A 13,443-nucleotide genomic window follows, 5' to 3' on the forward strand; every position below is an offset into this window, starting at 1 on the left:
AAATGTCATGGGACCTGAGGATTCAGACCTGTGAAAGGGCTCCCTGTTGGTGGGTAAATAAGTAGTTAGCTCATTTGCCTGTTGTTTGAAAACTACTCCACAAAAATGGTTATAAACTGCTGGTTTTAATAATTATACAATCAAACTTAATACCTAACATTTTTTGGGATTTGCATCCATAACATTAAAACTATCTCCTTGTTTCTACACTTACTGTCCATTTTATCAGCTCCACTTACCATATAGGAGCACTTTGTAGTTCTACAATTACTGACTGTCGTCCATCTGTTTCTCTACATACTTTTTAAGCCTGCTTTCATGCTGTTCTTCAATAGTCAGGACTTTCCCAGGACCACTATAGAGTAGGTGGATCATTCTCAGCACTGCAGTGACACTGACATGGTGGCGGTGTGTTAGTGTGTGTTGTGCTGGTATGAGTGGATCAGACACAGCATCGCTGCTGGAGTTTTTAAACACCTCGCTGTCACTGCTGGACTGAGAATAGTCCACCAACTAAAAATATCCAGCCAACAGCGCCTCATGGGCAGCGTCCTGTGACCGCTGATGAAGGTCTAGAAGATGACCGACTCAAACAGCATCAATAGATGAGCGATCGTCTCCGACTTACCGTGTACAAGGTGGACCAACTGGGTAGGAGTGGACAGTGAGTGGACACGGTATTTAAAAACTAATAATACTAAATAATGTGTGGTCTGTAGTGGTCCTGATAGTCCTGACCATTAAAGAACAGCATGAAAGGGGGCTAACAAAGCATGCAGAGAAACAGATGGACTACTGTCAGTAATTGTATGTATAACTATATGGCAAGTGGAGCTGATAAAATGGACAGTGAGTGTAGAAAGACTTTTCTTATAGCAACAGGCTGCATGATTAGAACTGGAATGCTTTACAATTCTATGTATTAAGTGAAAATTGAATTAAAAAATAAAGTAAAAATTGTGCTAAGCTACATGCTATATGCTAAATATAAACAACCGTGGTAAGCCATGCTAGCTCGGAGCGGTTTGTTTACTTGTCAGGCGAGTGGGCGTGGATTCTGTGTTAGCCCCGCCCACTGAGGCTTAACCCAGTGCTTATATATGGAGTTAAAGTGAACTGGGGCTGTTACGTAATATGTTCTTACCCCGGCTGAGTCCTGCCTGCACTTCAGCACTGACAGCCGAACTCCTACAGGTGCTCGAACATGAGCGCGGAGGTGTGTTGCTTCTCCGAAGCCCGGCGAGTCGCGATCTTCGGCGGTACACACGGTAACGAGATGTCCGGTGTCACCCTGGTGTCCATGTGGAGGAAGAACGGCGCGGAGCTCCGCCGGGACGGAGTGCACATCGAGCCGTTCTTGTGCAACCCAAGAGCCGTGGAAAAGTGCTGCAGGTACATCGATACCGACCTGAACCGAGCCTTCACTCCAGAAAACCTCAGGTAAACACTGACACACGTTCTCTACTTCGTGTACTTTATTTACACCCTGGTGAAAGTTCACCCAGAGTCCAAGGATCTTAGGTTACACGTCAGCTGATCCACTGGATCCACTTGGAATGGTGGTGACCTCTTTACTGCAAAAAAAGGGCATCGGCTATGTCTTAAAGATCATTTTGTACCATTAGATAACTCAGATGTACTTGTACACTTACCATATAGAAGTACTTTGTAGTTCTACAATTACTGACTGTAGTCCATCTGTTGCTGTACAATAGTCAGGACCGCCACAGGACCACCACAGAGTAGGTATTATTTAGGTGGTGGATCATTCTCAGCACTGCAGTGACACTGACATGGTGGTGGTGTGTTAGTGTGTGTTGTGCTGGTACGAGTGGATCAGACACAGCAGCGCTCCTGGAGTTTTTAAATACCGTGTCCACTCACTGTCCACTCTGTTAGACACTCCTACGATGGCTCATCTATTGCTGCTGTTTGAGTCGGTCATCTTCTAGACCTTCATTAGTGGTCACAGGACGCTGCCCACGGGGCGCTGTTGGCTACTTTTTGGTTGATGCTGGTTGGTACTGGTATCGGTAATCCATTACCGATACCAGTACAGCACACACTAACACACCACCACCATGTCAGTGTCAGTGCAGAGCTGAGAATGATCCACCACCTAAATCCTAAATAATACCCGCTCTGTGGTGGTCCTGTGGGGGTCCTGACCATTGAAGAACAGCATAATCGGGGGCTAACAAAGCATGCAGAGAAACAGATGGACTACAGTCAGTAATTGTGCTTCTATATGGTAAGAGGGGTTGATAACATGGACAGTGAGTGTAGAAACATGTTATGGCTGATCGACCCGGATCTCGGTGGTCCTATCAGCTAGCCGGGTGTCTAGACAGACATGATCGCAAGGGATTCCTCCTGCCTTGCACCCACCGTTTCCAGTTGAACCCACAGGGATCCTGACCAGGATAAAAGAATGACAGATATGTACATTTTTTTGTAAGTCATACCCTGCAGCACCATTGAAACCAGTCCAACAAGTTGTAATGATATAACTGTCACTGCAGGTATTTGGTTTAGCTGTGCTAGACATTAATCATCCATCAAAGAGCGTAAACGAAACCGGGTGCCGTCTAAACACATGATAGCTGCTTCCTCATTCCTATAAGATAAAGCATGGCAGGTTGAATTATGGGAAGGAAATGGCTCACTTAGTTTCTGGTCAGAAGTTTCAGGAAACCCAAGCAGACATGGGGAGAACATGAAAACTCAGAAACACAGAAAGGACCCGGACCGCTCCACCTGAGGATCGAACCCTGGACCCTCTTGCTGTGAGGCGACAGTGCTACCCACTTAGCCACAGTGCCGCCCACACAAACATACTCCAAAACCCAATTGATTGTAGGCTGTTAACAAGTCTAACAAGCTTATTGCCAGGTGTCCATATACTTTTGGCCACATGGTGTACTTTTCTTTTCCCTGGTGTGTTATTTAACACACTTAACTTGGAACAATGACATCATTTGTCTAGATTGCAGTGCAGTGTAGCCATTTATTATTGGTCGGTTACTGTGATTAAACATAGTTTTACTCTCGCCTGTCTAGACGTCTACCACAAAACTAAGGTTGGAGTCGAAGCTCGTCTACGCTTTTATTTGCATGTTATGGCTGGAAAACTGGAGTTTCCTGTGTGTAGGTATATCTATATACACGGATCAGACATAACATTAAAACCACCTCCTTGTTTCTACACTCACTGTCCATTTTATCAGCTCCACTTACCATATAGAAGCACTTTGTAGTTCTACAATTACTGACTGTAGTCCATCTGTTTCTCTGCATGCTTTGTTAGCCCCCTTTCATGCTGTTCTTCAATGGTCAGGACCCCCACAGGACCACTACAGACCAGGTATTATTTAGGTGGTGGATCATTCTCAGCACTGCACTGACATGGTGGTGGTGTGTTAGTGTGTGTTGTGCTGGTACGAGTGGATCAGACACGGCAGTGCTGCTGGAGTTTTTAACACCTCACTGTCACTGCTGGACTGAGAATAGTCCACCAACCAAAAATATCTAGCCAACAGCGCCCCATGGACAGCGTCCTGTGACCACTGATGAAGGTCTAGAAGACGACCAACTCAAACAGCATCAATAGATGAGCGATCGTCTCTGACTTTACATCTACAAGGTGGACCAAGTAGGTAGGAGTGGACACTGTATTTAAAAACTCCAGCAGCGCTGCTGTGTCAGATCCACTCATACCAGCACAACACACACTAACACACCACCACCATGTCAGTGTCACTGCAGTGCTGAGAATCATCTACCACTTAAATAATACCTGCTCTGTGGTGGTCCTGTGGGGGTCCTGACCATTGAAGAACAGCATGAAAGGGGGCTAACAAAGCATGCAGAGAAACAGATGGACTACAGTCAGTAATTGTAGAACTACAAAGTGCTTCTATATGGAAAGTGGAGCTGATAAAATGGACAGTGAGTGTAGAAACAAGGAGGGTGGATGCCCAAGGCCGGACCCACCGTAACCCTGACCAGGATGAATCAATGGTAGGGAAAAACTGAGGTCATGTATATATAAAAAAACCAGGAGTTCATGTTTATAGGCCGTAACGTAGGTCTAAAGGGCGTAAGATGGGCGTGCTGCTTCCAACTAGCTCAGCAATTTACTGACCCACCCAGTAAAACTTTAATAAACAGTGTTAGCCATTAAAAACCTTAGTTGGACTATTGGTCAAGTCGCATCTCTGAGCGACAGTTAGCACAGTGCTAAAATATGCAAGCCTTCAACCGCTGAGGTCCGGGGTATGAATCTCGGCAATGCTTAAAGCCGATCGGTCATCTACACTGTCATGATTATCAATGGAAACCTCATTTCTGCTGCAACAGCGTCTCCTACTGGCAGGTTGCAACACAGATACGAATGGTGGAACTTTACAGAGAGTATATCATGTGTCTCTCGCTTTCCACAGCAAGCCAGGTGGAGACGGGCAACCATATGAAGTTCAGAGAGCCAAAGAGATCAATCAGATGTTCGGGCCAAAGGGAAGCCCGGACGCTTACGACGTCATCTTTGACCTTCACAATACTACATCCAACATGGGCTCCACACTCATCCTGGAGAGCTCGACAGACCACTTCAACCTTCAGATGGTGCATTATATAAAAGTAAGCGTCTCGGCTATGTGTAAAATACGATTAACTGTGAGATGGCATGGATGCTATGGAATCGTGCCATATAAGGGAGCACAAACTCACTCGCCAGCTACTCAGTCCACAGTTATCAGTCATATCAGCCAAGAACCGGTAGTGACTACAGAACCCTGGAAGCTATCTGGTGCTTAAAACTAGAAAACCAGAAAGCCTGGTAGCTAGTACAAATGACAGGAATGTTAGTGGTCCTAGCACTGAGCCGAGCCTCAGGTACGCAATTAACTGACATTTTATGATGCGCAGGGAACATCTTGGGCAAAGCCCCAGTAGGTCCAGAGGTTTGGAGTCTGATAAGTGAAGAATATGTTACATCTCATTTATTTTATGATTACTGGGTGACCCCCCACAAGCTGGTTAAGTCGCCACCAATTTGGGTCATGACTGGCAGGATTAACAGGTGTCCTAACACCTGGTATTTTTGAACCGCAGTTCAAGTAACGTCACATGACAGGACAGGACAGGACAGGACAGGTGGCTATGGTGTTGTTAGGATTTGAACCTGCAGTCTTGTGATGTTAAGGCAAATAGTGGCAGCCAATATGTATCTTATCAAGCGGCAAATTACCTGAAGCCGTTTGGTTGGTAGCAGCTGCTAGGCCAGCTCAGATAGCAGTCGCAGATCTAACGTCTTGACTTGCCATACCCACGCTGGTCAGCAGGTGCAGGTTGCCAATGTAAACCACTTTAAATGCATACCTGAGGCTCGGCTCAGTGCTAGGACCTCTAAAGTTCCTGTCAATTCACAAGCTACCAGACTAGTGGTTTTCTAGTTTTAGCTGCCGTAGGCACCCTTCTGTTCTTGCGTTTTCTGTCAAGTGGCATGGGTTCGGTAGTCACTACCTAGGATCCCTGGTAAGTTTCAGACTGGTAACAGTGGACTGAGTAGCTGGCGAGTGTGCAATGCTAAATGCAAATAGAATGGAGTAAAAATAGAAACAAATGCTTATTATAGAAGAGGTTAGCACTCTAAAGGCGGTTTTGGTGTACCTTCTGTCTAGAAAGCCATGGCACCGGAGAGCTGCATGGTCCTGCTGAACGAACACCCTCATCTTAAATACGCCACCACACGCTCAGTGGGCAAGCACCCCGTAGGTAAGCCCTTAAATATTTAACCGTTCAAAGTCTTCGCTGTGGCGCCATCGGTTTGACTGGGTACCCACTTGAACTATTTAAAGATTGACCTTTTTATAGATGGTAACACCATGCTGAGGTGTTTCAACAACTTACACATATTAACATACACCGATCAACCATAACATTAAAACCACCTCCTCCTTGTTTCTACACTCACTGTCCATTTTATCAGCTGCACTTACCATATAGGAGCACTTTCTAGTTCTACAATTACTGACTGTAGTCCATCTGTTTCTCTGCATGTTTTGTTAGCCCCCTTTCTTGCTGTTCTTTAATGGTCAGGACCCCCCCAGGACCACTACAGAGCAGGTATTATTTAGGTGGTGGATCATTCTCAGCACTGCAGTGACACTGACATGGTGGTGGTGTGTTAGTGTGTGTTGTGCTGGTATGAGTGGTATCAGACACAGCAGCGCTGATGGACTTTTTAAACACCTCACAGTCACTGCTGGACTGAGAATAGTCCACCAACCAAAAATATCCAGCCAACAGTGCCCCGTGGGCAGCGTCCTGTGACCATTGATGAAGGTCTAGAAGATGACCGACTCAAACAGCATCAATAGATGAGCAATCGTCTCCGACTTTGCATCTGCAAGGTGGACCAAGTAGGTAGGAGTGTCTGATAGAGTGGACAGTGAGTGGACACGGGATTTAAAAACTCCAGCAGCGCTGCTGTGTCTGATCCACTCATATCAGCAAAACATACACTAACACACCACCACCGTGTCAGTGCAGTGCTGAGAATGATCCACCACCTAAATAATACCTGCTCTGTGGGGGTCCTGACCATTCAAGAACAGGGTGATACCAACTAAGAAAAGTATGTAGAGAAACAGATGGACTACAGTCAGTAATTGTAGAACTACAAAGTGCTCCTATATGATAAGTGGAGCTGATAAAATGGACAGTGAGCATCTGGGAAGGCTCAAGTACTAATGTTAGAAAAGAAGACCTGGCCCACAATCAGCCCTCCAATCCATCCCAAAGTTTAAAGACCTAGATTTGTGGGAACTGGAAAGGGAGTTGCCTTCTCTTGCAAAATCCAGCAATTTGATACATCCTGCTATTTAACGTGTTTGTTGTGTGTTTCAGGTCTTGAAGTGGGTCCTCAGCCTCAGGGAGTTTTGAGAAGCAATATCTTTGAGTCCATGAGGATGATTGTGAAGCATGCGCTGGACTTCATCGAGCTGTTTAATAGCGGTAAAGCTAAGGACAGCTAATAGCACTTAAGAATCAGAAAGGTGTCATTTGATTCCATGACCAGTTATGAAACAAACATCTTCCACTGAAGATTCCAAGTGAATCTTTTGAATCTTGAGTCTTAATGATTCAGTTCAGTTACAGTACGTTAGTTTTGCCCGATTGCGTCACGCTTCCTCTCCACCGATGCCGATCCCCGCTCTGATCGAGGAGAACATAGCTAACCCACGCCCCCTCCGTAACGCAGGCGGCATGCCGTACGCATCTTATCACCTGCACTTGGTCGAGTGCGGTGCAGCTCAGCGTTGTGTACGGAGAGACGCACCCTGACAGCACTCTTTTCCCATCTCTGTGCAGGCGCCATCAATCAGCCAGCAGAGGTCGTAATTGCACCAGTCATGAGAGAGAGAGAGACCCCATCCGGCTTAGTCCCGCCCGTCTGAACAACAGGCCGATCGTTGTTCATGTGGCCGAGATTCGATACGATGTATTCGAGAGCCCAGCTCTGGTTCCAGCGTGTGTTTTTACCGCTGCGCCACCTGAGCGGCCTTAGTACGTCAGTCTTGATAGGGTTTCCACAGACGCCAAGATCTCTTACGTAATTTAATAACGGACGGAGCTACTACTGCTCTCCTGGCCTGCGGGTATGAACGTGTAGATCAAGCAGGATGACTTTAAGGGCCTTGCTTAAGGGCCCAACAGTTGCAACTTGGCATTGGTGGGGCTTGAACCAGCAATTTCTGATTACTAGTGCAGTACCTTAACCACTGAGCAACCACTGCGCTAATAGCCGAGTACTTTCACACGGACGCGTTGCATAAAGCAACCTCGGGTGTTTACATGCGCTCTCACTCTCTGTCCCCGTTCTCTCAATCGGAAAAATGCACCAAGAGCCAAGACCTGAACAGCGTGCCTGGTACTCGCCGTGCCTGTGAATGGAATAGTTGTTGAAAGTTGGTTAGGTTCCATGTCGTTAGGACCACACCGGTTCTTTTTGTGGATAAAAGCCTCCCTGAGAGTGCTGCGACCTGTTTTTCGAACTTGGAAAATCTGATGATTTACACTGTAACAACCCAAACAAATAAAAAAATTTTAAATTCTCGCTTGATTTAACATCTTAGCCGCCTCAAAAGTTAAGGGACTTCATTGTCATTTATTGTGCCACACATTTTCAAAGACAGGTCTGGGGGAGGTAACGGTGAACTGACCCTTACCTCTCTTCTATACAGGGCTTGGAGCAACCTGTATAGAATTATACAACAGGTAGTTCCAACCTTACTACTACTACTACTACTACTACTACTCCGCTGATGCGTTACCAGTAACGACAAGCTTCATGCACACAAACGCGCACGCAGGCGACACAGACTTTATTCCCGATCGCGGTTTAAATCCGTTACCTGATATACAATCTAGCGCACTGTGTAGGGAACATAAATCAATTGTCTAATTCACTATCTAGTGCACTATGTAGGGAACATAAATCCGCGACCTGATACACAATCTAGTGCACTATGTAGGGAACATAAATCCGCGATCTGATACATAATCTAGTGCACTATGTAGGGAACATAAATCCGCGATCTGATACACAATCTAGTGCACTATGTAGGGAACTTTAATGTGTTTGTAACGCGAACAGTTAGCTTAATGGACCAGTTAGCAGCTCCTAAGAGTTCTGTTATTACCCATATCCTTTGGTATGTGTGAGAGGTTTTTTATTTCTTTTTTTCCCTTCTGAGGTTCTTGCCTTCTTCTTCTTACCTCCCTAAAATGAGTTTTTGCAACTTGGGATGTCTGCTTTGTAGTGTTAAACTTTATATTCGTTGTGGAACTACTTTTTGGCGGAAGGTATTGTCAATATTAAAGCATATTTAATATGAAATTCAGGGCTTCTTTGATTTATTTTCTTTCTTTATTTTGTAAAAACTGTTGTATAAAAGCAATAGAACACTTGAGGTCGTGTGTTATCGCGAATAACACTCACCTTCGGCTCGTGCCTGCGACCAAATCACAGCCGTGATGTTATTCGCGATAACACACTCCCTCTCGTGTTCTATTGCTTAAGTATAACACTTCCCTCGTCCCGCATCTTAACTAACTTACTAAAAGGGCACTGTACGGGTGACATGGCAGTCTGCCCTCCCTTAAAAAAAAAAAGAGGCCAGACCTGCGCTCTCTTAATATGAAGCCTTGCTGCTGTAAGACATGCAGAATACATCTTGGATACGGGTCTGAAGCCTAACCGGAGACAGTGGGCTGAGGGCAGATGGCACAACTTACTTGACAACGTAGAGCAGACAACGTACACTGTTGTTTTTGGAGGTGTGAGAAAACCAGTGTACTATATTGTACAGTATAATATATTATTAAATAAGAAAATGTATTACTTAAATCACACTTTATGTTGTTGTGGTGAATCTGTTATCCGATTAGCTTATTGTTGTTAGATATGTTTGTGAATGAATTTGTCATGATTCACTGTTATATTGTGTGTTTTGAAAGGCGTGGAGTTGCCGGCGTGCTGTGTAGACGTGTTCAGGGTTCACGAGAGAGTCGATTACCCAAGAGATACAAACGGCAACATCAACGCTATGGTGCATCCGCACTTACAGGTACATGTTTTGTTTCATTCACAATTATATGATAGGTCGTTTTGACTGTACAGTTTAATTCTACGTATAACAGTACATTTTTTCATCGTACCTGCATCATACTGCCGACCTCTGGTTGCTAAGATACCAGAACATTAATACAGTGCTTAAGTACCTATTTTAAATACTGATTAAACTTACTAGACGGCCGCTCAGGTGGCGCAGCGGTAAAAACACACTCTGGAACCAGAGCTGGGATCTCGAATACATCGTATCGCATCGTATCGAATCTCAGCTCTGCCAACGACTGGCCTGTTGTTCAGATAAGGGCGGGACTAATCCGGATGGGGTCTCACTCTCATGACTGGTGCGATTACGACCTCTGCTGGCTGATTGATGGCGCCTGCACAGAGATGAGAAAAGAGTGCTCTCAGGGTGTGTCTCTCCGTACACAACGCTGAGCTGCACCGCACTCGTCAAAGTGTAGGTGATGAGATGCATACGGCTGCTGCCCACGTGTCGGAGGGGGCGTGGGTTAGGTTCGTTCTCCTCAGTCAGAGCGGGGATCGGCCTTGGTGGAGAGGAAGCATGACGCAATCGGGTAATTGGACGCGCTAAAAAGGGAGAAAAAGGGGAGAAACTGCATAAAGAAAAAAAAAAAAAAACTTACTAGACTATGTGTCAGAGGAGGCGTGTGATGGCGGGTGTTGTGTAACAGGCAGAGGTCGCCAGAGTGCACAGGGAAATTAAATCTGTCCAAAATGGACAAATTAAATAAATGTTCTATTATTTTATCAGTACGTATCTGAATAAATAATGCTGGAATTAATACAAGTCTTGTTCTCCGCTCTTCTGTAGGACTGTGATTGGGAACCCCTGAACCCAGGTGACCCTATGTTCCAGACCTTCGACGGTAGGACTATTTTATACGAAGGAGCCGGCCCCGTCTACCCTACGTTTATTAACGAGGCCGCTTACTACGAGAAACAGCAGGCCTTCGTCACCACTTGCAGGGAAACGCTGGCTGTCAACGCGGTTAAAAAAAGCTCCCAATAACCAACGGAGCTACAATCTTCCACTTATCAGATCATTACTATTTTCACTGTGAAATTACAACAGGATTAGAATAATTGTAGACAAATCATAAACATGTTTACAGCACTCATACTGATCAGCCATAACATTAAAACCACACTCACTGTCCAGTTTATCAGCTCCACTTACCATATAGAAGCACTTTGTAGTTCTACAATTACTGACTGTAGTCCATCTGTTTCTCTGCATGCTTTGTTTGCCCCCTTTCATGCTGTCCTTCACAGAGCAGGTCTTATCTGGGTGGTGGATCATTCTCATCACTGCACTGACACTGACATGGTGGTGGTGTGTTAGTGTGTGTTGTGCTGGTATGAGTGGATCAGACACAGCAATGTTGCTGGGGTTTTTAAACACCGTGTCCACTCACTGTCCACTCTATTAGACACTCCTACCTAGTCGGTCCACCTTGTAGATGTAAAGTCAGAGACGATCGCTCATCTATTGCTGCTGTTTGAGTCGGTCACAGGACGCTGCCCATGGAGCGCTGTTGGCTGGATATTTTTTAGGTTGGTGGACTATTCTCAGTCCAGCAGTGACAGTGAGGTGTTTAAAAACTCCAGCAGCGCTGCTGTGTCTGATCCACTCATACCAGAACTACACACACTAACACACCACCACCATGTCAGTGTCAGTACAGTGCTGAGAATGATCCACCACCTAAATAATACCTGCTCTGTAGTGGTCCTGGGGGGGTCCTGACTATTGAAGAACAGCATGAAAGGGGGCTAACAAAGCATGCAGAGAAACAGATAAACTATAGTCAGTGCTTCTATATGGTCAGTGGAGCTGATAAAATGGACAGTGAGTGGTAATGTTATGGCTGATCAGTGTATTTTACAGAACTTCTATATTAAGCTAACTTTATAAAATAGAATTTCTATGCCAATTCTATGGATTTGTATAAAATCCAGACCTAATTACTATAAATGCTCTATATAATAGACGACCACTCTATATTTATACTTACCGATTTTAAAATTGTTGATGTTTTTATGCACTTTCAGGGTTAGTCTGTAGTACTTTATTTATTCCACTAAACACCAGGAAGAAAGAAAGTCGTACGGTCAGTCTAGGTGGATTTATGAGCTGTGTTGTACCCACTGTGACCATGATCAGGATGAAGCAATTAGCACAAAAAAAAGGAAATTATATTGATTTGTATGATTTGTTTTTAGGGTTTGAATCCCCAGCTGTGCTATTGGCCAGTCGGGATGTCTACGTACATTCGGTTGGCTATGTCTCACGTGGCGGGCACCCTGCAATGTATTTTTTGTATTTTTTGGTAGTAATACATAAAATAAAGTGTACCGATCAGGTATAACATTATGACCACTTTCCTAATATTGTGTTGGCACTGTGTATTCTGACACCTTCCTATCAGAACCAGCATTAACTTCTTCAGCAATTTGAGCTACAGTAGGTCGTCTAGCCATCACAATCTGGCCCTGGTCAAACTCGCTCAGATCCTCACGCTTGCCCATTTTACCTGTCAGTGGTCATAATGTTATGCCTGGTCGGTGTATACGATATATATCAGTATCTGTGGTATAAGTATAATTTTCATATTGGGTCCTTTTTAAAAATCTGAAAGCACAGATGGTTTGTGTTTGTGTTTAGTCTGGTTTGTATGTCTAGACTAAATAATCAGCGATCACGTGACGTAAACACAATTGTTGTGCTGGCACATAAACAACCCTGTGGCTTTTATCTATCGTCCAGTTTTTGCGTGAACGATTTCGATTTGACTGGTGCTATTTCACCACTGCCTTAAGAACACAATCCAGATGCTGGTGCAGGAAAATATGAACATGTGGAGTTCATCCGTTACATATTTTTATCCTCTCGATCTTGTTTGGGGTACAAATGCTAACCCTTGTGCTTCAGTTCTTCAGAAACTGAAGGGATAGGGGCTGTCATGGCTATGCTGCCAGCCTGACCAGGCGCTCAACAGACACTATTGGCCAGACCTGAGGGAGGAGAGGTCAGACAGACGCCAACACTAGCAGCAGAGCTACACCGATCAGACATAACATTATGACCACTTTCCTAATATTGTGTTGGTCCCCCTTTTGCTGACCCGTTGAGACATGGACTCCACTAGACCCCTGAAGGTGTGCTGTGGTATCTGGCACCAAGATGTCAGCAGCAGATCCTTTAGCTCCTGTAAGTTGCGAGGTCGGGCCTCCATGGATCGGACTTGTTTGTCCGATCTGGGGAATTTCCCTGGACCAATTTTTATAGATACTGACCACTGCAGACCGGGAACACCCCACAAGAGCTGCAGTTTTGGAGATGCTCTGACCCAGTCGTCTAGCCATCACAATTTGGCTCAAATCCTTATGTTCACTTGCCGCCTAATATATCCCACTCACTAACAGGTGCCGTGATGAAGAGATGATCAGTGTTATTCACTTCACCTGTCAGTGGTCCTAATGTTATGCCTGGTCGGTGTATATTTGGGGTGTAATATGATCCTGCATATGGTGCAAGAGGTAGACTGTTGTAGTAGGGAGTTGGAAGCAGTTTATTATGCTAGTCCACCAACACAGACGTCAGGGTTCGAATCTCAGTGGTGCTATCGGCCGGTCAGGCTTCTACACAGACATGATCGGCTATATTTAAGGAAGGTGGATGGATCAGGGTATTCCTACATTGCACCCAGAGTTTCCCGGTGGAACTGGACCTTCCGCAACCCTGACCAGGACAAAGCTGTTTAAGGACTGACATTGTTTATACT

General features: G+C 45.1%; 1 protein-coding gene across 1 annotated transcript; it reads left to right on the plus strand.

The window, feature by feature from the left end:
• The first annotated feature begins 1,164 nt into the window (after nt 1-1,164).
• aspa (aspartoacylase) lies at nt 1,165-11,045 on the plus strand. Its single transcript, XM_062988737.1, has 6 exons — nt 1,165-1,440; nt 4,443-4,638; nt 5,682-5,775; nt 6,910-7,017; nt 9,523-9,632; nt 10,470-11,045. The coding sequence occupies exons 1-6, from the start codon at nt 1,205-1,207 to the stop codon at nt 10,665-10,667; spliced, it is 942 nt and encodes a 313-aa protein (XP_062844807.1). The 5' UTR covers nt 1,165-1,204; the 3' UTR covers nt 10,668-11,045.
• Nucleotides 11,046-13,443: the final 2,398 nt, after the last annotated feature.

This window comes from Trichomycterus rosablanca, chromosome 26, assembly GCF_030014385.1.
Source record: "Trichomycterus rosablanca isolate fTriRos1 chromosome 26, fTriRos1.hap1, whole genome shotgun sequence".
Lineage (NCBI taxonomy): Eukaryota > Metazoa > Chordata > Actinopteri > Siluriformes > Trichomycteridae > Trichomycterus > Trichomycterus rosablanca.

What these genes read in the sequence shown, in the direction of transcription:
- aspa (XM_062988737.1), top strand. Translation starts at nt 1,205, where the DNA reads ATGAGCGCGGAGGTGTGTTGCTTCTCCGAAGCCCGGCGAGTCGCGATC. An exon ending in AGATGGTGCATTATATAAAA is followed by an intron (nt 4,639 to 5,681) that starts GTAAGCGTCTCG and finishes CCTTCTGTCTAG; the next exon opens with AAAGCCATGGCACCGGAGAG. An exon ending in TGGTGCATCCGCACTTACAG is followed by an intron (nt 9,633 to 10,469) that starts GTACATGTTTTG and finishes GCTCTTCTGTAG; the next exon opens with GACTGTGATTGGGAACCCCT.